General features: G+C 38.7%; 3 protein-coding genes and 1 non-coding gene across 12 annotated transcripts in view; 3 read left to right on the top strand and 1 right to left on the bottom strand.

The window, feature by feature from the left end:
- The window catches only part of LOC120418858 (uncharacterized), a 64,916-nt gene extending 63,713 nt beyond the window's left edge, over positions 1-1,203 (top strand). For all 9 annotated transcript variants that reach the window (XM_039581385.2, XM_039581389.2, XM_039581390.2 and 6 more), the window contains one exon: positions 4-1,203. In XM_039581385.2, coding sequence (XP_039437319.1) covers positions 4-319 — 316 coding nt within the window. In that variant the 3' untranslated portion in view covers positions 320-1,203. The remainder of the gene's footprint in view (positions 1-3) is intronic.
- An 8,415-nt stretch (positions 1,204-9,618) lies between these two features.
- On the bottom strand, positions 9,619-12,421 carry LOC120418885 (protein lethal(2)denticleless). Its single transcript, XM_039581418.2, has 2 exons — positions 12,221-12,421; positions 9,619-12,139 (listed from the first exon to the last, which is right to left on the bottom strand). The coding sequence occupies exons 1-2, from the start codon at positions 12,261-12,263 to the stop codon at positions 10,077-10,079; spliced, it is 2,106 nt and encodes a 701-aa protein (XP_039437352.1). The 5' UTR covers positions 12,264-12,421; the 3' UTR covers positions 9,619-10,076.
- Positions 12,422-20,413: 7,992 nt separating this feature from the next.
- Positions 20,414-22,312, top strand: LOC120418874 (lethal(2)neighbour of tid protein 2). The gene is made up of 2 exons (XM_039581408.2): positions 20,414-20,842; positions 20,901-22,312. Exons 1-2 carry the CDS (start codon positions 20,539-20,541, stop codon positions 22,166-22,168), a joined length of 1,572 nt encoding a protein of 523 aa, XP_039437342.1. The 5' UTR covers positions 20,414-20,538; the 3' UTR covers positions 22,169-22,312.
- Positions 22,313-22,547: 235 nt separating this feature from the next.
- Positions 22,548-22,620, top strand: Trnaf-gaa (transfer RNA phenylalanine (anticodon GAA)). Its single transcript has one exon. It is a non-coding gene; the product is annotated as a tRNA-Phe (tRNA).
- Positions 22,621-26,976: the final 4,356 nt, after the last annotated feature.

The raw sequence follows: 26,976 nt of genomic DNA, 5'->3' as shown, positions 1-26,976 counted from the left end.
TAGACGATCGTCCAAATCGAGCTCGACGTCCGTAACCGGTGCCAGCTCGGGCGGCTCGTCGAAGCTGTCGTCCCGGCTGCAGCACGGCACGACTCCGCCACCGGCCCCCAAGGCCGAAACGCGGGAAGCGTCCTGCCAGACGCTCAGTACCGGCGACATTGTCATCACGAAGATCTTCTTCAAGGAGGAGGACAAGGACAAGAAGCCGGAGAAGACGCTCATCTCGACGACGGGGGGTGGAACGATGCTGAAGAGCAACAACAATGGGGCCACCACCGCCGGGCAGGAGGTGCTGGTCCAGCAGCACGTGCAAGCTTGAGGGCGGTGGGCGCCAAAACGGTGCCCCCGCAGCGATGGCGGATATTTGTGAATAGATTTTTTTTTGTCTTGACGGGTTTTTTTTTTGCAGCACACGTGGATATCAAATATCCCGAGGGGAATGTGCGCGCAAACGGAATTGTTCTAATTGGTACTAAGGTGAGCGTGAACGAGAGAGAGAATAAGCGCGAGCGCGAGAAAGAGAGCTATAATTTATCGGTTGAAAAGTGTTTATACATATATTTTTAAAAAAGTGAGAGATGAATTCGTATTTATATAATGAACCTTTGCGGACTAGCGATTATCAATTGTACAGTAACGCGATCAGTTGAGCGAACAGTTTAGATCACACCAACACACACACACATACACATTATCAATAACATATTATTATTTTTTTGATATAGTATAATATATTTAAAACAATCTGATGAAACAGAAGGAAATTTGATGCGATTAGGCGCGCGAGTGTTTGCTACTCAACTTAGGAAAAAAAAAACAAAAAACTGTAACCAATTTTACGCTAAAAGTTAACAAAGAAAAGGACGAAACATGTCAGATCAAATCAGTGCATCTATTATCACTTACACACACATACACACATCATACTAGAAGCAAAAAAAGAGAGGAAGAAATGTACTAACTAAGAAAAACTATTAACATTTGATAACCTTTGTGAAACATTTTCATGGAAATAAAACGACGTTATGCGAGCGCGAAGAAACGAGCCTATTCCATCATGTTACTGCAACAATTTAGAAGAAGAAAAGAAATGTGTTAAAGGCAGCAGAATATACTCTAAACAATAAAACAGAAAATATCGAGAGAGAGAAAAATGCGAGCAAAAAAATCGAAAAACTAAATAAAACAATAAACAACATTGTAGATTTGTACACTAGTTTTCATTGGCATTGTGTCGCGTTTGGAAAGGAAAGAAAAATAACTTCTTCAAAAAGTTTGCTGCGTGCTTAGAATTTAGTCCGGCTTTTGCTGTTCATGTTTGTTTCGTTTAAACATTAATTTATTTCAAATTTATACTTTCGATTGCATTTCGTTACGTTTACATATCATCGCTTGTATGCTATCGTGTGACACGTCTGCTGTAAAAAGATAAGACGCGTCAAAAGATAGCACACAAGCGACGATGTGGACTTTTTTTTTGGCTCCTCCAAAAAATAAGCTGGGAAATATTCCTGGTATGTTTTTTTGTCGGAACAATAATTTTTTATGTTGACCTAAAGAATACATTATTCACCTAATAATGTTCAATTGCCTCGAGCCTTTTTCTGAGTGCCTTTCACAACCCATTTAGAATTGTAGGCCCGAAGCAGGTCTAATCTTCTTGATCTTCCTAGATATCTTAATGGGTTTTAACAGGAACTGAGAACAAGGATTTAAGCTAAATGTTGGTGTCAAAAATTTATAAAATGTTTTAAAATTTATGAACATTCATGATTACATTCTTAATTTTTTATGATTATTGTTTACGTTAGCATACATTTTAACGTAAATGTGAGATTATCATGAAGTCAAAATTCCGCATTGTGGCACTTAGAATTTTAAAACCCTTATTTTATTTACTGTTTACTGTTTACTTTTTTCAATTCAATGATTCAGAAGGTTTTGTTGTTCAAAATTTTTCCGTTGTGAAACTTCTTACTTTTGCTGTCAATCTCAAACGACGAAACGGCCTACTTTTCTCTACCAAAAATAACAAAATTGAAAATAATTACCTTTCAATAGCCTGCCGCTCTAATCGAGTCCGTCCCTTTTTGTAAAACAGCAAGCCGAGAAATACGCATGTCAAATTTGTCCCGCCCATAAGGATAAGTGTAAGAATTTCACGAAAAAATGGATTTTCTCTGGTTTTCTAGAACAAAGCACTAAATTTTATTGGTTTTTTTGATATTTTACATGATTTTGAACCGAACTTCTTTGGTAATTACCCTATAACCTCAAAACTGACGAAATTACATATGGGACGGACTAGCTTCGAGCGGCAGTACAAGTGCTGTAAAGTTCTACTTTTCAACACTGAAATGGGTGCTGAAAAGTTGAACTTTTCAGCATTAGTGTCGAAAAGTAACATTTTTATTTTTTTTTAAATGGTTGGCATATAGTTTTTGACTCATGGATGTTTGACATTAGTTTCCACTCAAAGTCTTCGAAGAGTTTTTCGCAAAAAATGTTGCAAAACTTGATTTTTCAGCACTCATCGTATTAACCAACTAGGTAAACCTCTGAAACCTTTTTACAACTTGTTGCATAAACTACAATTGAGCAATTCTCTACCCAAACCGGAAATGGATTTTATTTTTTTTTATTTAGCTCAAACTTTGTGGGGGCCTTCCCTATGACCAGAGAAGCTATTTTGTGCAATTGGTTCACCCATACAAGTCTCCATATAATTTTGGCAGCTGTCCATACAAAAATGGTACGTAAATATTCGAAAATCTGTAACTTTTGATTGAATTTTTTGATCAATTTGGTGTCTTCGGCAAAAAAAGATACACGGATTTTTCGAGATTTTTTTATATGTTTATCGGACCAAATATGTAGTCAAAAAATCTGCCGCCGAGTTATGAATCTTAGAAAAAATAGTGATTTTTGGAAATATCGAAATTTTATACATAAAATTGTTTTGACCAACTTTTTTTATGTAAAATTAAATTTTTTTTTAAACATTTTGCTTTGTTATTGTTTTTTGATGGTTTTCTGCTTTTTATCTGGACTACCCTGCCGTTCTACGTATAATTGCCCCATGTCATTTTTGGTCGATTCTGACTTTTTGTCATTTTTATGTTTAGCTTGGTGTATACTTTTAGAAAAAAAAAAACACATAAAATCTAGTATTTTGTTCGCCAACTCATCAAAAACAACACCAAGTCTGTTTGTCCCATCGTTGTATTTCTACGCATAATTGTCCCACCAAGTATTTTCTTTCACGAAATTATCAGTTTTACGAAGTATTGTGTCTTGTTTACCTACCTGTTATATAGCAAGAGGATAAAAAATAAGAGTGATAAACTGAATACTGGAATGATTGGGGACTTATAGGGTTTATAGGGACCCACGGGACAATTATGCGTAGAAACACAGAAATCGAAAAAATTCAATCGCGTTTTTCACAGTTGCACTTTTGATCATGGGACAATTATGCGTAGAACAGCAGTACAGCCCAGTTAAAAAGCAGCCCAGATGATCAACATCCAGATACCGAAAATTCTAAAAGATCACAAACATTCTAAATATGATGATTACCAATGTAGAAAAATGCATTTCAGGAGTTTTTTTTTGAAAAGGTCCAATAAACCAAATTTCCAGTTTTTGCTTTTTGGGTGTTTTTAGAACCGCCTTGAGTCAGGGGTATTTAAAAACACCCAAAAAGCAAAAACTGAAAATTTGGTTTATTGGTCCTTTAAAAAAAAAAACTCCAGATTTTAGATTGTTACAAAAAAAATAATTGAGTTGAATACACTGCTAATTTCATTAATATTTGGAAGTTTTCTGAAAAAAATATTATTATTCTTACTTTTCAAACCTTTCTTGAAAGAAAGAGGAGGGGCCGAATGACTGTATTTAATTTTTTATATATATTTTTGTATTATTTAAATAACGTGATTCAATCGATTTTTTAGTGCATTTGGGACAAGAAATGAACTCAATTTAAAAATTTTACTGCGGAAAGCTTTTACCAAAATCACATGCTTTTGAAGTGTTATTAAGTCGTAGCAAATATTTTTCAAAGTTTTTGTCCCTCGGCTCTTGCCCGGGTCAAGAGGTCGAGAGGGGGTGGGGGAGGAGTGGAAAAAGTGTTTTAAAATGCATTTTACACTAGTCCAGTTGTTTTGCAATCATTAATTATCAAAAAATGTTACGTTTGAAGAAAACTAAAATTTTAGCGAAAAAACTCTTAAACATCGAAAAATTTAAATCAACTCAAACATGTTTAAAGTGATTCTGAACGCAGGGAAACCAATTTAAAATTGATTTCAGCTGAAGTATGTTTTTTGTCCCCTGATTTTTCGGGCCAACTCTGAAAAGGGGGGGAAGAGGGGCGAGGGGGGCAGCCTTAAGCCGTCGCAAATATTTTTAAAAAATTATGTCAGTTTGGCGTCCGTGTTTGATCAACTCACAAAAACAGAACAGTGTCGAAAAGTATTACTTTTGAACAAGGTGGTAAAAAGTTTAACTTTTCAGTGTTTAATGAACTTTTCAGGACATTCAATTTTAGCGAGGATAAGTAAGCCATTTCGTCGCTATAGAATAACAGGGAATGTGAGTATTTGCGAAACGAAATTGCTTTACATTTTATTATACCGTAAACTGGGGTGAATTGGGACAGCAGTTTTAACCATGTTGGATCACAATATTTTGATTTTTCTGGTTGGTTTCGGTTAGAACAGACTCAGACCAACAAAATGTGTACATCCATTTCCAAATTTAAAAGCTTTGAGTGCTCTAAACACTGCTGTCACTATTCAGACTGTAGTCCCGATTCGCCCCAGATTACGGTACATATATTTTTTGTTAAGCAAAATTTATTAAAAACCAATCATACATACATGTATAAATACAAAAAAAAAATGGATGTAAGATCATCAAAAATATAGGGTTTCCAAAATCGTAGATGATAGAGCAATATTTAAATGTAGAAATTTTATACCAACATCACAATTTCGGCGAACGAAGTATCTGCTCAAAACACTAACAAAAAATAAAAATAAACTCGCGAAACTTCGGAAACAATAATTGATTGAAAAAAAAAATCTCTAAAACTACATCAAATCGAAAACAAGGTTGTCAAACTAAACCGCAACGAACTTTTTTTCGTTGAAAATCATTTGTATCAAGATGAGTGAATGTGAGTAATTTTCGTAAAACTGCTTGCGTAATAAAAAGATGCTTCTTTGCGTAAAACGTCAATGTTGCTGGTAAGTTAAAGTTCTTTGTTTTTTTTAACTCCTTGTTCAATTTTGATTAGTTTTTATGTTTTGCGATCGCTAATGAGATTATAAACTTACCCCTTTGAGTAGAAAGACTGTCGTAACATTACCAAGTAGTGCACCTTATCTAAAAATCACTGTCTAAAATCTAAAAGCAACAAAAACTCGAAACATTACTAGCAGAATAGTGCCTTTTCCAGGAGTACGTTTTAGGCTGTAAATTTAACTGTGAAAACTTGATTTGCTTGTAGAGTTTATGTTAAAAAAATGTTCTTCCCTTTCATAACTCTTCTCTCACTTCTCACTCTCTTTGTTTAACATTGAATGTTGAAAATATGTGGTACTAACAACATGTGTAAACCTAGAAAACGATGTAATCAACTCAAATAAAGGATCAAGAGATTTTCACCGCGTGTCACCCATCGAGAATGTGAGGAAATAAATCTTTTGTAAATTGTTAACAGGCAGCTCAGTGAAAAGTACTGAGAGAAAGCAAGTTGGATTTTGTTTGTCAAATATATCACAATTCCTTTAATAGTTGTTTGAAAAATAAAATATATTTTAGTTTGCCTAAACAAGTTTCCATGACATTTTGGCAGCTGTCCATATGTTATGTAAATAACTGGTAAAAAAAATATTGGTGAGGACAATCGAGGAAAAGATAAAAACATTCTTATAAAATACCCATTTATAACACAATGTATTCTAAAATAAAGAAATTCATAAAAATTGCATACTTTATTTTTTATTATTTTAAAACCTCGTCGGCGTAGCAATTCAAAAATTCGCGAATTTCTTCGTCATGATGCTTGTAGCACGAGTTGTAGCATTAACAATGCACCCTTTTTAAGTCATTATTTTTCAAAGGTTCCTTAATTGTTTTTTTTTTATGTATTTGTATAAGTTTTTGTGAAACTACTCACTTTTTCTGTTATCCTCGATTGGCGAGGCAAAAACGAAGTTGACTTTATAGCTGTCGGCCACCATTGCTAGTACCAACCACTATAGGGACGTGGCGTTACATCGTGCTGCCACCTGGTTTTTTTAAGCGCAAGAGTGTAAAAGTGCTGAGTCATCGTCTAAAAATAGACGGCGTCCTATCTCGCCCAGCAAAATGAAGTCGATAAAGTAGTCGGTTTCGATGAGAAAAAGTGGAAAATGTGGTCTAAAAATAGCGACGCCATCCCCCTATAGTGTCTTCCTTTTATCTACAAGGACTTCGCCGCCCTGGGCTCCTAAGTGTATGAAAGTATGGCACGGAGCGACGGCGCCGAATACCCATATTTACACAAAGAATTTTAGAGCGCCCGCCGAGGGATTCGAACCGTCGACCTCTGGATTGTGAGTCCAGCGCGCGGTCCGATCGATCCACACGGGCGGGACTTGCTTTTTTATCGCCAAAAAGACTTAAAAATACTTTCAGCATCCATTTGTGTGCTGAAAAGTTCAACTTTGTGGTACTGTTTTAGGATTTGATGTTTATTGAAAATACTCAAAATTTCATAATTTGCACGAAGCGATTTTTTATGCATTTTCGCCCTATTAAGATTTTGTTGGTAAATATTAAAATTTTAATATTGATCCTTGCACTGTAACTTGGATTTTGTCCGCACTTTTCTCTCGCACTTTTGACAGGAAAAATTCAAAAATCTAGGCAACCACTCGTTGTTTATTTAAATTTTCAGCCGCAGTTTCCACCAAACTGAACTAGCGCACTTCAAAATTGCGAGTGACAGCTAAAAAACAAGCGATAAACCTCGGCTCTCTTTGATCATTTTTGAGGAAATTTTAAATTTTCCAGACCAGTTAGACAAGTCGCAATAGAGTTATCTACGTGCGCATGTATTGCATGTACGTACACGAAAAAGATTGAGGTTAAATTTTGTACTCGCCAGCAAAACAAATGGTGTGCTAGTGTACGTGAGAACAGGTTTAGATAGCTCTATAGAGTTATCTAAGGCCGATCGCAATACATGTGCACGTAGATAACTCAATAGTGCGATCAATAGCAATGATTTAGTGCGAAGTCCAAGTTAGTGAGAATTGCGCAATAAAATGCCGTATACTTTGCGAAAATACCAAAAAAATCATAATTCGCAATATGGGTATCAAAGAAAGCAAAATTTTTAATGCATTTTCAAATTATTTTTTTTTTTAGTAAAATACTCAAATTTTCACAAAATGCCATATTTTTTAAATACCGTACATTTTATTAAAATTTAAGGATTTAAAAAACTACGTATTTGTAAAAAAACAATATTTAAAAAAAACTAGTAAAGTGAAAGTCCATACCAAATTTCGTTTCGTTTGATAGCCAATATTGCAAATTAGTTTTAAAAAAAATAGTACAGTACTTGTTAGATAACTTTAAATGTGCCCTCGATAACTGACCCATAGACCAGTTGAAACGCTGACACATGAGCAACTCTCTACGAAATCGTCCGATTTCGACCAATTTTATTTTTTGTATTTTTTTATTTGGCTCAAACTTTGTGGGGGCCTTCCCTATGACCAAATAAGCTATTTTGTGTCATTGGTTCACCCATACAAGTCTTCATACAATTTTGGCTGCTGTCCATACAAAAATGGTACGTAAATATTCAAACAGTTGTAACTTTGGAGTGAATTTTCTGATCAATTTGGTGTCTTCGGCAAAGTTGCAGGTATTGTTGAGGACTATTGAGAAAAAAATGGGTACACGGAAAAAAATTGCTAATTTTTAATCAACTTTTTTTTGACGAAAACTCAATTTCCCAAAATACGTATTTTTTGATTTTCGAGATTTTTTGATATGTTTAAGGGACAAAGACCCGCAACTTTTGAGCCATAGAGAAACATGGGCTCTGTTTTCAAGATAGCCACTAAAAGTTTGATTTTAGCGAAATATTTGCAGTTTTGCGATTTTTAAAAATAACTTAACTAAACTTGCTGATTTCAAATAGAGACCTATGGGACCCCAAGACAGATCGAATGAGACTAATACGGTCAAAATTCGTTAATCCAGTCCGGAGATAATCGAGTGACAATTTTTTTGTCCACCCATCTACACACATCCACACAGACATTTGCTCAGAACATGATTCTGAGTCGATGATATGTATGCGTGAAGGTGGGTCTACGAGTGATTTTATAGCCTTTTTTCAGTAAGGTGAGGAAGGCAAAACTTCAAATATATAAAAGTGCATATAAAATTTCGTTTAGACTGATACTCATATTGCAAATTATGAAAATTTTAGTATTTTCAAAAAAACTGTATTTTGTGTTTTAAAAAAAAAGTATTTTACTTTGAACTTACTATAGGGGGAGGGGGGGGCAGAATGGTCCGCCTAAGTAAAATGCGCCAAAAACCATAGAAAAACATAAAAATTTATGAATTCAGTGTAGTAGGCTTATGCTTTGGGATGTTCCCTTCAATGTTGTATACTTGGTTGATGAAAATTTTTAGCTTGTAACCTAGCTTGTAACTATTTTTGAGCCACTTAAAAAAAAATGTTTTTTCGACTACTTTTCCAAGGTGCGGGGCAGAATGGACCACCCTGTGGGACAGAATGAGAAAACAAGCCATTTCGTCTAATACAATGTTGAAGGGAGATAAGAAATGACTTAAGGTACCTTTCTAACATAGTTTCCATGAAGTTAGACCACTTTTATAAAAAATAGTCACTTGCCAAAACAAACATTTTTGAAAATAGTGTTAATATGTTGAAATAAGACACTATTTTTACAAATAAACGTCAAAACAACTGAAAAATCAACTATTGTTGCATTAACAGTGATTTGTGAAGCTAACAGGAGTGAAATAATCCATTTAATCGAAATTTCATAACTTTTGATTGTTTTTATAAGGCAGGATAAGGGTGGTCCGTTCTGCCCCCAAGTGGATTTTAATTTAACACTTCCACCACCAAGTCTCTAAATGATTTTAAGGTTCCGTTGTTGTTTGTATACCTTGGTAGTAACATCTAGTAACGTTATAAGCATTGAGCAAACTTTTTCAAACAATCCAAATTTTCAGAAAGCTTATTTAAAAACCTCGAAATAAACAACATTTGCGTAGTTTTGTCAATAAATTTACATTTTTGCTCATAATTTGAAAAATACAATGAATTCAAACGTCGTTTTCGGTATGGGGATGTTTTTTGACGTCCTTAATAAGACCCTTGCCTTACAATTGGTCTAATTCCATTCTAAAGCCCAAAACCAAGGGTGGCCCATTCTGCCCCCCTGGTCCATTCTGCCCCCCTGCCCCTATTATCAAAATAAATGATTGCTTTGAAAGTTTAACATGATTTGGTTGGAATAAGTTAATTCTAAAAAAAAAATCGGATAATAAGGAAAAATCGTGCAGTTTATAAATTTTCAAACATATATTTCGATATATTCTCTCTTTTTCACTCAATTTTTTTTTTTGGTAAGTAGTGATTTGATATTTCTGTACAAAACATTGAAAAACCGTAGAAACTTAAAGCAATAAAAGCGTGTGTGTAAATTTTATTTTCCTGTGAAATCTGGTTAGTTTCGTCCAATTCATTCGATTTATTTTACTTTAAAATCAATAGATTAACAACATCAGTCAAGATTGATTTTCTTTCTCTCTTTGCTCTTTGAACGTGAAAGAGTGTGCACTGTTTTACTATAAATGTAATTAGGTATTTAAGAAAAGAGGGGAGACAAATACGTTAAAGAATCAACTTTAACTATCGCAAAAGTAAAAAAAAAAGAAGATCTTTGTGGCAGTGTGTGCGCAAAAAAAAACATAAGTAGGAAATCAACACCTATTTACACCTCGTCCTTTTGAGAATTCCGCCGCGCTTAGCTTGAGCCACTTCCGGTGGGCGTCGTGACGCTGAAGAACCGCAGGATGGACGTTTCCGGTGTGCTCGGCGGGCCGACCGAGTTTCGCCTGCTGCTCGGCGTCCGGGGCTGCGTTCCGTCCGTCGAGCCGCACCGGGAGGCCGTCCGGCGGCGGGGCGTCGTCGGTTGCTGACCGTCGTCGGAGGTTTTCAGCATTTGAAGGCGCGGGGAGAGGAGGAGGGAGACGTCTTCCGGGTTTGAGGAGGTGGAGTTTTCGACGGATTTGGCCGCTTGGAGAAGTTTTTGCTTGCGGATTTTGGTGAGCCAGTCGACGTTTTCCTTGAGTTTGCGCTTGTTGGAGTTGGTGGTGACGTTCGCTAGGTGGGGCGCGTCTCCGTCGATGACAAAGTTGGGCAGGTTGATGGTGGGGGAGGAGAGTGACGACGCGGCGGTGCTGCTGGAGGAGGGTTCCGGGGGTGAACGGAGGTTCATGTCGGAGAGAGTGAGTGGAACTTTGTAGCTCGGTGAGCTGGGTTTGTCGTCGCCACTTTCCTCAAGGATTGTGTTGAGACTTCGGGAGGAGGAAGACGTTGAGGCGATTTCGAGCGCTGAAAAACCAGAAAATTTTGAGTTTGTGTTTGCGGGGCTGAACAGACGACGACCACGGGTTTCGATGTTGGGTCGTTTGATTTCCAGATAGGACGTTGATGGGTCTTGCTGGTCATTGCCGGCCATTTCCGTGAAGGTCCGCTTGGAGGTGGCTTTCTTCTCCACCGTATTTGGGGTGGTTTCGTTTCGTTCGACGAGGCGTCGGACCGATCGCGGCGTGAACTCGAGCGCCTTCAACCGGACCTTGGCCTTTTCTTGGCGGTAGTTTTCGCAGTACTCCGTGTTGCCGCGGTATTGTGCGAGTTCGTCCTGGGGAATGTCTTCGGGGCCGATTCGCCAGATTTTGTGCCGTGCATCGTCGCTGCAGGTTACGATCCGTGTTTCGAGCGAGCTTTGCATCCACGCCACGCTGGTCACCTCGACGGTGTGGCCGTTCAACCGTACCAACGGGTTTGGATTGTCCACGTTCCAAATGTAGCTCTTTTCGTCGCTTGATCCACTGATGAGATATTGCCCGTCCGGGCTGAGGCAAGATTTGATGTAGAAGGTTCCGTTCTTGAATCCACCGTACCGCTGAATCGGCTGGGTCGCGTACGTCGAAATGTTGTAGCAGTAGATGTAATTGTCCATGCAATTCACGTACAACCGCATCCGGGACGAATCGATTTGCAGATTCGTGAATCCCTTCAACGTGGTCGTTCCGGCGTACGGGAACGAATACTTTGGCAACGGTTCCCGATTATGCGTCGAGTAGTGCCGTCGAACGTCCCAAACCTTGATGATCCCATCACCGGCCCCACACGAAATCAGCGTGTTGTCGTCCTGGAAGGCCAACCCAGTTATGCTGCTGCTGCACCCGTTCGGTGGAATCTTCGGCGTAGCACGTGTCCTCTTCCGGTGTGTCGACGGCGTACCCGGTCCCCCAGCATGACCACTAAAGATGCAATTGTCCGCCCGCGGCGCCATATCCGACCCCAGTTGCGCACGAATGTCCCACAAAATTATAACTCCATCCCGTCCCCCAGTGGCAAACACCGCTGGATCCGTCTGCCGAAACGCGGCCGTCTTGACCGATCTCGTGTGCCCGTTAAACACCTGACTATTCACCAACGACGATTCCGTCAACGACCACAACCGCGCCGTATGATCTCCCGACGCCGACACCAGCTTCATGTCCCGCGGCATCCACTCAATGTCAAACACCGCATTCAGGTGGCACTGCTCCCCTTCCAACGCACGTTCCCCGCCCGGTTCCTCATTCCGCAAATTCGTGTCCTGAATCGCCACCTTCCCGTCCTCATTGGCAATCGCCAAAATATGCTCCTGCCCCGCACACTTGGCAAACTTGGCCGCCAGAATCGGCGGCGAAGGATTAAAATCCGCCGACATCGTCGACGGGCTGATCCCCCTCCAGCTGTCCTGCTCGCTCACCGCCAACCTCGCCAGCACCGGATCGTACGACGCCACGAATCCTGCCGACACAAAAAAAAACCCAAATCAATTTCATGAAAATTCCTGTCCCCCCTCCCGAAGGACCACAAACTCAAACCTACCATTTCCGCACTGCCGCTCGAACAAGCTAATCACGGTGTTCATTTCCGGGCACAAAATCTCACCATAACCACCGGTGGAAAACGCGAGCAAAAAAAGTTTCTAATCAGTTGCCGAATTTGCGCGGGATCGTTGCTGGATTTTGGGAGGGAAAATTCTGGCGGTTGCAACTTCTGCTGCGCTGCGCTGCTGCTTGCTGCTGGGTTGACTGGCGAATGACGAGAGCAAAACAAATCGAGAGAGAGAGAGAGAGACGACGGAACGGCGCGCGCAAAAAAATGGAGGGGAAAACGCGTTTGACAGGCAGGCAGGGGTGCCAGCTTGGTGGTGATCGTGCATTTTGCTGCAGAAATTAAAAAAAAATGAATTTCAAAAATTCAATGCAATTTTGGCATATTTAAAAATTCAAGCCCAGCTATGGAAAAATCTTTAGAAAAAATAAATATTTCCTGACGAGTTTTGTGTCAATCGTGCATTGCAGGACTGAGACAGAGAGAACACTCAGCCAAAAATCTTCATACCTGCCATAAGTATCCCGCATAATCAAAAACCATCGGGGGAATAGTCCAAACCATAGACTAATAAAAGACTACACAGTGAGCTCTGAACCATGACTCAACCTTTTTATGACCCCTCGGCATGGCCGGTTCACTGTCAAAAATAACAGATCAAAATGTCAGAAGCTGGCTCCACTGTCGATTTTCTGACGTTTCACTTTTTGCTTTTGTTTTGATTCTTGAATCTTAACAAACACACGAATTCGTTTTACGGGGTGTGATTTTGCCATCCCAGAAGAATCGAAGAACCGGAACTATCGACAGCTTATCCATGATTATGGCCATGAAGTTTGCTTTAAAATTTATATTTCACTTCTGTTCCGTTTGCTTTCATCCCAGTGATGGAACGGTTGGCCACTAACGGCATCGGTTCCGGGTTGATTAGCAGCTGCCGGATTCGGTCATGTAACGTGTCCTGGGACTTCCGACTACCGGTCGCAAAATGAATGAAGCCAGCGAGAGCAAGTTTTATGTAGCCTGTCGAAATCGAACGTAACTAAACCGATTTGTGCCGCAAACCGGGAGGCGAACGGAATAAATGAAAGGAATAACTCCGAAGAGGCTCGACGACTTCGATCCAGAAACTTCTCTTCGTAGCTAGTCCCAAATCGTCTCTTAGACCACCAACATCTCGACAAGCGATTTGGACTTCAACAAATTGCGGCTCAATATTACCGGTGGTCGCAACCTCGGATCGCATGCCAGTGAGCTGGCTACCTGCACCGATTCGCTTAGCGTTTTTCAGATTTAATGTTACTTTCTTCAAATAAAAAAAAAACTGATTTCATTATTATCAAATTTTATTTCAAACATTTAAATACATCATATTTTGTATGGATTTCTTGATGGATTTCATTTATTCGACAAGATTTCTTTCAGAACGTAATCTAAATTTTAGATTTGCTGCATAGTTGGTGCATTCAAACTCAATTCATTTGACAATACTAATACGGATTCATCGCATTCTGGTACACAAACACTTCCGGTTCCGTCGTGAAAACGATCGCGAATGAAGTTCCCGTCCCTGCTGGCCGTGTACACCGACAAGATGCCATCCTTCCGCTACTCATCGCTGAACCATCGCACGTGCCAGGCGGAATCGACCGTCCCGGTGGATGTCCTCCAGATTGCCAAAAGTTTTACGCGTGGACATCAACCATCACCTCTCGTAACGCTGCAACGACCTGCGCCACGTCTCGCCGAACATGAAGCGCGAAATCGTGCTCACCGAGGTCCAGCTGGTCGATGGACATCCGCAAGACGAATCTGTTCGACGATCCGAAAGGCAGGATCATCGGCACGGCCACATTGTCCAGGTCGGAAAACGATGACGGCCAGATTCATCCTAAAGCGATTGTTCAATCATCGTTGTTAAAGCTGCGCTCAGCTTAGTGGTCGGGCCCGGGTGTTTGTTTGTTTTCTTGATGAAGTCGACCTTCCGCCACCGCACCTTTAGGTCTAGATTCGCACCCGACTGTGGTATGAAAAGTTGAACGTGGAACTGGAACATATTTAAATCCGTCGATGGCTCAGAACGCCATCCCGGTTGAACACACTTTTCGTCAGTTCGCTCCCGAAATGAACCGCAACTTGACCCTAACCCCGGTCCGAACTCCCAGCCGCAACAGCCTCCTCCCTTTTTCCGAGACCTGCAGCACTTCCTTCATGTAGACATCGTTTGGGGTAACCAACTGGATCACGGCCACTTCATTTGCACTCAGATTTGAACGCCTCCAGCGACTACTGGCACAAATCGGACGTCATGGTGAAGGATTTCACGTGTGAGTTTCGATTAGCGGGAGCTCTTCGAGCAAACCTAGCTGATCCGTTCGGTGGGGTTCTATTGTTATCTTTGCCTTAATGGCACCGTACCAGGAATATCTAAAAAAGAGTTTCTTAGTTCACCTTCACAAGCAATAACGTATATACTCAAGAAAAATCAACTTACCCGCAGGATTTGCCGATCTCTGAAACGAAAAAACTCCCATTCTGGAACCTGTCACCATATTAAATGTTCAATCTTTGGCGGTCACTCCGCAAATTTTTGATTCGTTTGTGATTCGTTTGCTGTTGTGATTACCAAAACAAAAACAAATAAGATGCGCGCGCAAAGTAGCTCAAAACAAAACGGAGAAGGCAGTGCTGCCAAGCTAATCTGTCATACGGGGGGCGCGCCGATGCGGTTCAGCGTGGTTCACGCGGTTCACAGCTTATGAGTCATATTTTTTTGAAAATTTTGTTCTAAGTGTTTAGTCTTTAATTAGTCTATGGTCCAAACTATATTACTACTAAAAGAGATGTAGTTACCACATACTTAACCATTATCATATAGTTACGGCACTATACAAAACCATAACGAAACTGATCGTCAAATGATGACGTTTTTATTGAAGTAAATCTAATGATTCTAACTATTTTTGAACTATTTGGGGTACAATAACCTTACACTAAACAGTTCGGATTGTTTAGACAACGTGACTCAACAAAAAAATGTAGAAGTCCAAAAAGTTCAAACAATTTATCAACTTTATTGAGAACAATATAGCAAAATTCCACAGATTTTAGATTTTTATAGTCAGAACCTGTAAGAACTAAAAACCTACTATAAATGCTATAGTAGAACACAATTGATGGCGGCCACATTTTTTTCGATAAGTTTGTATAATCCAAATAATTTGTCAACTTACATGAAGTAAAATTACTATACACCATACTATTTTGAATTAAAAATTTCTATAAGTCCAAATAGTTCAAACAATATTTCAACAGTATGGAGTACAATTACAGTTTGTTATATAATCCAACTATATGTTAAACGATTGGTACAAAAATTTCAACTTTTATCAAGTAAATTGATCACAGTCGATTCCTCTGGATGATAGAGAACCTTCAACACCCCCACTTCTCCTCAGATTATCAGAAAACTCCCCAAAAGAAGAAAAATGTTACGAGGGCTCATGAAATTGACTTTCACTATTCCAGAAAAAGTAGGCATGCTGTTCTTACCATACACCAAAAATATGTGTACTACATGGTGGACTATTACTGTTCACTATAAAATGAGTCAATTGTTTGGACTACTTGGACTTATCGAAAAATACTTGCCCCCGAGCTTGCTCCCTTCTAACACAACATGTCACCAAAACCACTGAAAAACCACCAACAGATATAGATCAATCGGATAAGGCGGCAGCAGTTCGGCAGCAACGTAAATAACATCACATATAATGGCGGTAAACATTCACCAACTATCGATAGAACTTAAAAATCAAATTTGATTATATCCGAAGTAGTTATCACAACAATTGTAGGGTTCATTTTTGCGGTCTTTTTTAAAGTGTCGGCAAAGTAGTGTCGGTAAAGTAGTTTTTCAGAAACTATATCCAGGTTTTTAAGCGAAGATGGCGTTCGAATGTTGAACGCCCGAAATGTCAAAATCGCGCAGTAGCACCAACATTAGAGAAAAAATGTGGATGTCATGCCATAGCACACTTTTTCCGTAATGTTGGTACCACTGCGTAATTTTGACATTTCGGGCGTTCACCAATCGAACGCCATCTTCGCTTAAAAACCTCGATAGGGAATAGTCAATTTTTTGGGCAATGACTATTTGACGTAAAATCCAAGTTTATAAAAATATTTATATATGTATGAAAACCTCATATAGTTTTCTGCCTAACAACTAATTTCTCATATAGTAAAATCGACCAAAACTATTTTGGGAATGGAATTAATGGTTTGAGTGTATCGTACATATATAGTTGGGTTACAATTTAATGAATAGTAGAGACCATTTGATAAATAGTTGAGTAACTATTTGTCATAAAGTAGTTATATAGTTCATGACTATGCGGGATACCATATAGATTTTTTCCATATGCTGGCCATATAAATTTCATTGGATTTCGGAATGGATTTTTTTCTATAAGTAAACTTTATAAATATAATACCTGGGAAATAGTTGCATTCATAAGCAAACCTTATAATATTCAAATGTGAGAGGTTGGCAGATTATAGTATTTATATGGTAAACTTATGAATTATTTTTTCTCATTTTATTAGAAATACAAGTTTTTTTTTGGTTTTTAATATGCTCATGTTTATTTTAACCAGATTAAAATAAAAATGATGATGGAGCAAGCCACTTTTTTCCTCATAAATGTAAGGTCCGTAAACCTCACATCCTCACTACCCACCGCAACAAGAGAAACACCTGTTTTGAAGTTATCTGACGATTCAACGCTCTCCATCAGAATGCCATAGCTTCTGCCCCGGTGATGTTTCGCGAAATCCTCCCGATCATCATCGCCGCTGTAGAAGACTCAGCTGAGCGAGGCGTCCTCAGCAGTGCGGCTATGCTACTTTGATATCTCTCCAGGTCCTCTTGGAATTCATGTTGCATATGTTGCAGCAGTACGCCCTTTGGTAGATGGCCGCCTTTCTGAATCTCCGGAAACTTCAACCGGCAACCTTCGTACTTAATCCGCTGCTTCATCTACCCGTCGCTCTTGGTCCGTGGCGGCCCCTCCAGGTATGCCACATAAAGTCCGACACCAGACGTCATCCACGTCCATCATGATGTTCGACCGTCGGTTCGGCGCGGTTCTCCGGAGTGCTGGCCCCGCATCCGGTGTATCGAGCTTCGAGTGTGAGCTCTGACAAACAGCCCGCCGGCTGTGCCGCAATGGAATTAGTATTGCAGTCAAAGTAGTCCTGGAATGGTAATAAAACAAGTTAGTTGCAGTAAAAACGAGAAAACTCACTTAAACTTACGTTTTCTCAAAAAAAAATACCATCCTCTTCCTTCGGCTACGTCTGCTTGTTTCGCCAACATGAAATTTATTTTCATAAGGTTGTCATATGACTTTTTCACATATACAATATTGATAGACTTCATACGAAAAAACGAAGTTGACTTTATAGCTGTCGGCCACCATTGCTAGTACCAACCACTAGTGTCTTCCTTTTAACTACAAGGACTTCGCCGCCCTGGGCTCCTAAGTGTTTGAAAGTATGGCACGGAGCGACGGCGCCGAATACCCATATTTACACAAAGAATTTTAGAGCGCCCGCCGCGGGATTCGAACCGGCACCTCTGGATTGTGAGTCCAGTGCGCGGTCCGATTGATCCACACGGGCGGGCGAGACTTCATACACAAACCATATAAATTATAAAGGAGCAACAACCAGTCATATAGTAAACATATGGACTCAATAAAAGGAGATTTTGGTAGCGTTTATATGGTTGGCCTTATGAAATTAAAAACTTTGTTTGGCTGAGTGAAGGACTGACTGACTGAGAACTGTCAATTTTGCGGAATAATGTTCATCACAGTTGGTAAACTGATTTTCTATCTCATCATCAAAACAAAACAAGTCTCCCAGTGACGGCGTTCTAGCAGGATTCTAGCAGAGTTCTAACAGAGGTGGATATTCTAACAGTATTCTAGCAGAAACGTTCCATGGTTCTAGCAGGATTCTGACAGAACCAGCTCTGCTAGAATATTTCGTGACTGGGCTGGAGTTTTTTTTTTTTTTTTGAAGAGGTCCAAAAACCCAAATTTTCAGTTTTTGCTTTTTGGTGTTTTTGAATACCCCTGACTCAAAGCGGTTTCGAAAACACCCAAAAAGCAAAAACTGGAAATTTGGTTTATTGGACCTTTAAAAAAAACTCCAGAACTGGATTCGACAGTTGAGTGCTTTTTAATTCAAATACGTTCGAATTAGCGAACATTCAAATAAGCAGACATTCGAAGTACACTCAACTGTTGTCAAACGCACGGGCTCACTTTTTAGTTTGACACCCCTTCTACACGGAGTTCACACACACTACCAAAAGTTTGTTTTGATAGTGTGCGTGAGCGCCGCTTAAAAGTGACAGTTCGTCAATAAATAAAAACTTGTCAAACGAAAAAGTGACCAACCACCGGGAGGTTGAGTGTAGCGAAATACAATTTAATTTAACAAATCTGTACTGAAGATGAACCGAAAAAATGCCCCTTCGTTTATATTTAAATGTCTAATTTTGTGTCAATCAACTTGCACCAGAGGTTTCCTATCTGGAGTTTTTTTTTTGTATAGGTCCAATAAACCAAATTTCCAGTTTTTGCTTTTTGGGTGTTTTTAAAACCGCCCTGAGTCAGGGGTTTTAAAAAACACCCAAAAAGCAAAAACTGAAAATTTGGTTTATTGGACCTTTTCATAAAAAACTCCAGCTATGTACAAAGGAACTTTTGAAAAAGTTAGCAAGGATTCTAAATTTAAAATATATATATTTTTTTAATTCACTTATTTGAAGCAAAAATTTAAAAATTCTTAAATTGAAAATTCTAGTAAAATATCAATATTTCCGAAAAAATGTCACTCTATTAAATTCATTCATTTAAAAAATCTGGAGCAAAATTTTAAAGGGGCGCATAAACGTTTTAACAACTACAACTATTTTGCAAATTCAAAATAGACAACAAGACTTCAACAAATCCTGAAGTGTTTGAAGGCAGCTGGGGAAGCCACCTATTGTTTTACGAAAGAGTATTATTCACGGTATTATTAGTATTATTCACTACTCTCTGGAGTTTTATGAAAAAAATACTAGAGTTTGAGAATTATCAAAATAGTTCCATCATTCAAAAAGTTTATCCGCCACTCTCCGTGTTGCTTCAAAAATTAAAAAAAAATTAAAAACTATGGTAATACAAAAATTTAAAATTAAAAAAAAATGGGATTCTATCAAAAGTTAATTAAAATTAATACAGCATAAAATTATCTTTGGATTATTTTCATAATTTTCGAATTTCTTATGTATCTTTTAAATTTTAATGTTGTTAATTATTTTTTTAATTTTTAGCCATTTTTTTTAATTTTCACGATAAAGATTTTCTTTGATTTACGATTTTTTGGTTTTTGAATCTTTATTTTTTATTTTTTTTTTTTTGGAATTGGGTACTAAAGCCCTATGTCAATTTTTATGTACAACGTTAAAAAACACGATTAAAAACCATTTCTGATCACTTTTTTCATTTTAATGCAATTTTTTTTTTTGACAAGACAACATTTTTTCGATGGATTAACTATGGTCCCCTTGGAACGAGCTGCCAAGTAGGAGCTTTTCTGTCAAGAAGGACGGCGAGATTAATTTTTCAAATCCTTGACCTGGTGCACAGTTTATACTAACAGGCTATCGTTACCAATAAAACAACAAATTACAAATTAAAAAAAAAAAAAAAAAAAATTTAAAAATCCATTTTAAACTCTTTGTGGTCGTACAAAGGGTCATTGTACTCAGAAAAATAAGTTTTATCGCTGTAAACAATAATATCAGCAATCTAAGCTTCATTTTAGGACCCAATTAGGCAATAACACAAATCAGTTCCCGAAAATTATTGTCAAGATGTTCCAGAATGCAGACAACGAGGAGGTTATCCTGAAAATCGCGATTATAGCGTTCAATAGAATTATCTACGTGCGCTTGTATAAAGCTCTTTAAAACTTAATTTAAAACTTGTTGAGAGTGTGAAAAAATGTTTGGAAATTTAATAAGTCTGTAGCTATAATTTCTACCATACCGCAGATTTTTCAGCATAACTGGCATCCCTGGCCACAAAGCAAAACAAACACGTCGTCACCCTAACGTCACCTGCTGTCAAATCCACCCACACTCGCACGCACGCACGCACTCACGAGAAATGTCACGAATTTTGGCCACAAAGCAGAATCCACCCGTACCGCGATAGAAGTCGGTTCGTTCCGTTTGCTGTGACAACATGGCACCACCGGGAGCGAAAAACAAAAATCCACCCAATTCCCGCAAGCCGGACCGCGGGTCGTCCTCGCCGGGTTTTAACTGGAATCGCTTCCAGAAGCAATACTTGACGGTGGCGTTTGTGAAATCGCTCGTTTTCGATCCGGCCCGGCTGCCGCTCGTTACGTGGATTATTTTGGGAGCGGAATTGTTCCTGAACGTTTTTGTGGTCCAGAATGTGAATTATACGGAGATTGATTGGAAGGCTTACATGCAGGAGTGCGAGGGCTTTCTGAATGGAACTACCAATTACGCCCTGCTGAAAGGTGAGTTGAGCTTGGCGGGGCTAAAAATAGACATTCGTTCTAATTTTGTCCATTTTAGGAGACACCGGTCCGTTGGTCTATCCGGCGGGTTTCGTGTGGATTTACAGTGCGCTGTACTTTATCACGAGCCAGGGCCGGAACATTCGGTTGGCGCAGTACATTTTCGTTGGAATCTACCTCGTTCAGATGTGGCTGGTTCTGCGGTTGTACTCCAAGAGTCGGAAGTTGCCGCCGTACGTGCTTGTGCTGACGACCTTTACGTCGTACCGGATTCACTCGATTTATGTGCTGCGGTTGTTCAACGATCCGGTGGCGATTCTGTTCCTTTACTTGGCCTTGAATGCTTTTATTGATAACCGGTGGACGCTGGGAAGTGTCTTCCTGAGTTTGGGCGTTTCGGTTAAGATGAACATTTTGCTGTTTGCACCTGCGATTTTGCTGCTTTTCATCACGAACCTTGGATACTTTAAAACTCTGATTCAGTTGACCATTTGTGGGGCGATTCAGTTGGTTCTGGGAGCTCCCTTCCTGCTGACCCATCCGTGGGAGTATCTCAAAGGAAGCTTCGATTTGGGACGGATCTTCGAGCACAAATGGACCGTCAACTATCGATTCCTGGAAAGGGATATTTTCGAGAGCAAAATGTTCCACCTGGCTTTGCTTGCCTTGCATGTGCTTCTGCTAGTTGCGTTCGCTTCGCCGTGCTTCAAGTATTTCCAAAACTATTGCCGACTGCGCCATCTGGAGATGATGCTGGCCCCGCAGATTTCCGCCAAGAATCGCGAAGTCGCTCAGGAGAAGAAACGCAAGCCAGCGCCAAAACCCAAGAAAGAAGAAAAGGCTGAAAACCTCTCCAAGGATCAGGAAATGTTCCTGAAATCCTTCGAAAAGGGCATCAAGAAGATGGCCAACAAGGAATCGAATGGCGTTGCTCCGCCCCCACCGGAACCCGAACCCGAAGAGCCCGCCCAACCCAACAAATTCTCGATCCACTTCGATCGCGCCACCCAGCTCTGTCTCCTCCCGATCTTCCTGGCCAACTTTATCGGCATCGTCTGCTCCCGCAGCCTGCACTACCAGTTCTACGTGTGGTACTTCCACAGTCTGCCCTACCTGACCTGGTTCACCGAGTACGGCACAAGCCTCAAGTTCCTGCTTCTGCTGCTCATCGAGTTCAGCTGGAACACCTACCCGAGCACCGGCGTAAGTAGCTTGATTCTTCACACGTGCCACGTCATCCTGCTGGTCGGCATCGGGCGCAAAATGTTCCGTAAAATCCCCGACCTGGCCCAAATCAGCGGCAGCAGCAGCAAAGCGACCGACTGAAAGTGGGCCCTGGCTTAAGCGGCCAGCACCAGATGCATTTTTATTGTTTAAATTTTGTGCCTTTTTTACGTCGAATAGTTTGTTGGAAAAACGCGTGCATGTGTGTGATGTATTTGCAATACAATACGGATTAATTTATTGAAACGCGCCTTCAAATCAATTAGAAAAGAAACTTCCCTTGAATTTTGACCGCAAGTCGCACCCCACTTTTGCCCAGTGTCCAGCGCGAGCTAAAAATAAAAAGCGATTCCTTTTCGAGGGAACGTTTCGGGATGGGCCTGCTTGGATTGCTGCGAGCCTGTTACTTGCGACGACGACAGCTGACTTGGGGGATGCTAAAAATAATCGCATGCACGTTAAAAACTAAGAAAAGTGTGAAGCCGAAATAGCTCAGTTGGGAGAGCGTTAGACTGAAGATCTAAATGTCCCCGGTTCAATCCCGGGTTTCGGCAGTATATAATTTTTTTTCGTAATTTATTTTATTGATATTTTTAAGTAAAATATTTGATTTTGTATACAGTATTTATTTAAAAAACTCATTTTTTAATGTGCACCAAGTTAGGCCAAAATTTACATGGCTTTTCACGAAATGGACGTTTTCTTCTTTTCTTCAAACTAGTTTTTTTTTTTAACAAAATACCGTATCCAAATAATTAAAAAAAAGTTACTTAATCCACCTTAAGGTTGTTGGTGGATGGTCCCTTTACCAAAGAAGCTATAACCAATTTTGGCAGCTTTCCGTACAAAAATGGTACGTAAATATTCAAACAGCTGTAACTTTTGAGTGAATTTTCTGATCAATGTGACGTCTTCGGCAAAGTTTTTTTTTCGCAAAAATACGTTTTTTTTTCGAGATTTTTTATATGTTTTAGGGGACAAAACTTTTGAGCCATAACCAATTTTTGAAAAAAACATTTTTTTGGAAAAAATCGAAATCTCATATAGAAAAAATAAAAATACCTAGTTTTTTTTCATGAAAAAATAAATTTTCAATCGAAGAGTACTTCACAGACTTTATGATAAAGGGCCCCGTTTTCAAAATATTACCACCAAAAGTTTGATTTCAGCAAAATGTTTGCAATCTTTTGATTTTTAAAAATAGTGACCATGAGAGTCCATCTCTGAAAAAAAAATCCAAAAAGTTCAGAAAATTTGCTATAAAATTGTCTAAGAGACATTGAATATTGGACCTCTGGTTGCTGAGATAGTTACAGCGGCTTAAAAAAAAATAAACAGAAAAATTTAAGATTTTAAGTCTCACGCACCCAAACAACCTAAAAATGTCTAATGTCGACATCTCAGCAACAAATAAATCGGCTCCCCTCCCACTAACATTTACACACAAGATCCTCTGTAATTAGGTCACGCTGTGTCACGAGCGCACACGCACACACATTTTTACTGAGACACACGTGCAAAAAATATAAACAGTGCAGCCAAGCTGTCAAATTACTAACCTCAAAACCGAGTTGGCGTAAAACCTAATTACTTTAAAAAAGTGTAATTACAAAAGCCTACTCGGTCCTAACCAGGTCCCAGGACCTAATAAAAATAATTTTATGAAGAAAAAAAAATCTCAGCAACAAATGGTCCGATTTTCAATGCTAAAAAATGAAACATTCGTGAAATTTTCTGATCTTTTAGAAAACAATATTTTATTTTTTTTCAAACAAGACTATCATTTCAAAAGGGCTAAACATTCAATATTACGCCCTTTTAAAATGTTAGTCTTGGTTTAAAAATTTTGAAAATATTTTTTTGCAATTCCGTCGAGAAACTACTTACTTTTCTTGTCATTCTTGAACGACGAAATAGCCTACTTTTCTGTACCAAAAATAACAGAATCGAATAGCAACACTTTTCAAAATAAATGCTGAAAAGTTCTACTTTTCAGCACTAAAATGGGTGCTGAAAAGTTGAACTTTTCAGCACTTGTTTCGAAAAGTAACACTTTTCAACATTTTTTTGATTTAAACGATTTATTGACAAAATACATGAAAATTCGACTTAAAATTTCACTCAATGGGTGTTTTTCGAAATTGCAAAAAATGTTGTATGGAACTCGTTGCAAAACTTGATTTTTTCAGCACTCGTCGTATTTATCCAACTCGGTGAACCTCGTTGGATAAATGTACGACTCGTGCTGAAAAAATCCTCTTTTTGCAACTTGTTGCATAAACTACTATTTCGAAAAGATTTTCAAGAATGTTTCATATTTTAACATTGAAAATCGCACTATTAGTTGCTGAAATATCGACATTAGAAAATGGTGTGTTGTTTGGGTGGGACTTAGAAAACATCAATTTTCATGTTTTTAAACCTTTGCATGGCAACATCTCAGCAACTAAGGGTCGTGTCAACAAAGCTCAAAAATGCAAAATGTAGAGAATTTTCTCAGCTTTTCAAAAATATTGTTTTCAAAGGTGGGCAAACATGTGCACTAATTAAAAAAATTAAAAACTGGGACTATTTTCAAAAAAGTCACCTAAACATGGATTTAACCTGAAAACGGTGCACTTTATCAAAATTTCACTAAAGTACTTTTTGATTGCACATTTGTTTTTTTTTTTGGGAGGGTGATCCAGCCGCACATCGTTGATGTCGAAACCTCTAAACTGGGCCCTCGTCCTGTCACGTCCGTCAGTAGTCTTGTCGTACATTACAACTAGAATCAGATCTGCCAATGAATTAGTACACTTCGACCAAATAAACACTGACGCTGTATGGATCTGACTCTAGAATAAATGCACAGTTGTGTGTTATTCATAAGTCCAAAATGTTCAATTATTCATATAAGTCCAAATATTCATTCGCGGATAACTACCTAACTTGAATTGAATACAAGATTTAAAGCAACCTATCCGAAAGCTACTCTTATCTCAAATCCCCGACATTTTAATTATTAACCAAAAAAACGTTTCTTTTAAAACCTGTCTGGCTTCTTTAAAAAAAAAAAAACAAAAAAAAAATAACAGTTGATATTTTACAAGTCGTGAATTGAAAAAGAGACGACCATTTGTTCGTCAGAATTCCAGTAGATCCTCGATTCGCAACAATGGTCGATACAATCATAATCCGACAACCGTTAGTTCAACAGATCAACGAATTTAGTCCGATATCATTTCACTATTGATTGATCGAGACTCTATGAAAATTTTGACAAATTAGAATGGTTTTTATGCTACTTGAATGAAAATCACCGATTCTGATTGAATTACTAAATTCACTGTTACTAATTTTGTCCCTAAATAACTAAAGGCAAAGTATAAAAAGTTGATATTTATAGTTAAAATCCTAAATTCTACAATCACTATTTTTTTTAAACCCGCATCCTAACCTGACACCCACATTAAGATAGGGAAAAATCACATATGTAGCGGTTCATTGTACAAATGTGATATTTCCACTATCAGAGAACCTCCTTGTCTCGATGACAGCTTACCGGCCATCGATTAAGCCCTGAGACTACGCCAAAGTGGGTTCTCGCAGCATGAAGTGGTGTCCATGTGTAAAAATAGAAGCTTCAGCAATATACTGAACACTTCGATTTTAATTCCACATCGAATCAAATCATACTCTTTGCCAAACAAGCATCAAACCTATGACACTCATTATGACAAAGCCCAGGGACTTTTTGATTGCACATTTGATTTTACATCGAAAAAAGACGTTGAAAAATTTGTGCGACCAATTTTTCGATTTTTTGAAAAAAATAGTATTGATTTGCACAACCTGGACATTTCTGAAAAGTTGGCATTTGATGTCCTCTAAAACATATAAAAAAATAGTGTTTTTTTTTAAATCAAGTTTTAGCGACAAAAAGTTAAATAAAAAATCACCAATTTTTTTTTACCGTGTATCATTTTTTTTTCAGTGTAGTCCATATCCATACCTACAACTTTGCCGAAGACACCAAATCGATCAAAAATTCCTTCAAATGATACAGATTTTTGAATTTTCATACATCATTTTTGCATGGCCAGCTGCCAAATTTTTTAGGAAATTATATGAACAAACTAATGATGCAAAATGGCTTCTTTGGGCATACCGAAGCGCACCAAAAAAGTTTCAGTCGGATTGAAAAATACAAAAATTAAAATTTGAGAAAAAGACGGATTTTGTAGAGAATTGCTCTATTGTCATATTTAAAGCATTTTGTGATACAGTACATGTTCGGTAACTGGGCGTTGTTTAATCCTTGCTTTTTGATTGGCGCAGACAAACTTCAAAAAACCAAAACAAACAGAAATTACCGAGGGGTTAACCGATGCAAAAATCATGTTCAATAAAAAAAAACTTTCTTCAAACTTTTGTTTAATTTTAAGTCACAATTAAAGAAATGTGAAAAGAAAACCATAAAAACATAGGAACTTTTATTTTTAAATTTCATCAGGAAAATATTATGCATCGGTGGTCCCCTCGTTATTTTTCGTTCAGCCCAGTTAGCGAGCAGCATTCGGTGAAGGAGCTATTACACTACGGCAAACAAACAAACAAATTCGCACTTTTTGAAAGTTTGCCTGCTTTGTTTGTTTGCCTGGATTTGTTTGTACAAACGTCAGCCTACATACATTTAGCCTTGTTTGCGAGTTTGGCAAACTGTCAAACACGAAAAAGTGCGAGTTTGTTTCGAAAAGAACTACACTCAACCCCCGGAGGTTGGTCACTTTTTCGTTTGACACTTTTTTAGTTTGTACCCCGTTGGTTGGTCAAAGTCAAACTAAAAAGTGACAAACTGTCACTTTTTACACGGCGCTCTCGCACACTATCAAAACAAACGTTTGGTAGTGTGTGTAAACTCCGAGTAA

Source organism: Culex pipiens, chromosome 3, assembly GCF_016801865.2.
Source record: "Culex pipiens pallens isolate TS chromosome 3, TS_CPP_V2, whole genome shotgun sequence".
Taxonomy (NCBI): domain Eukaryota; kingdom Metazoa; phylum Arthropoda; class Insecta; order Diptera; family Culicidae; genus Culex; species Culex pipiens.
This window is presented reverse-complemented; position numbering and strand designations above follow the sequence as displayed.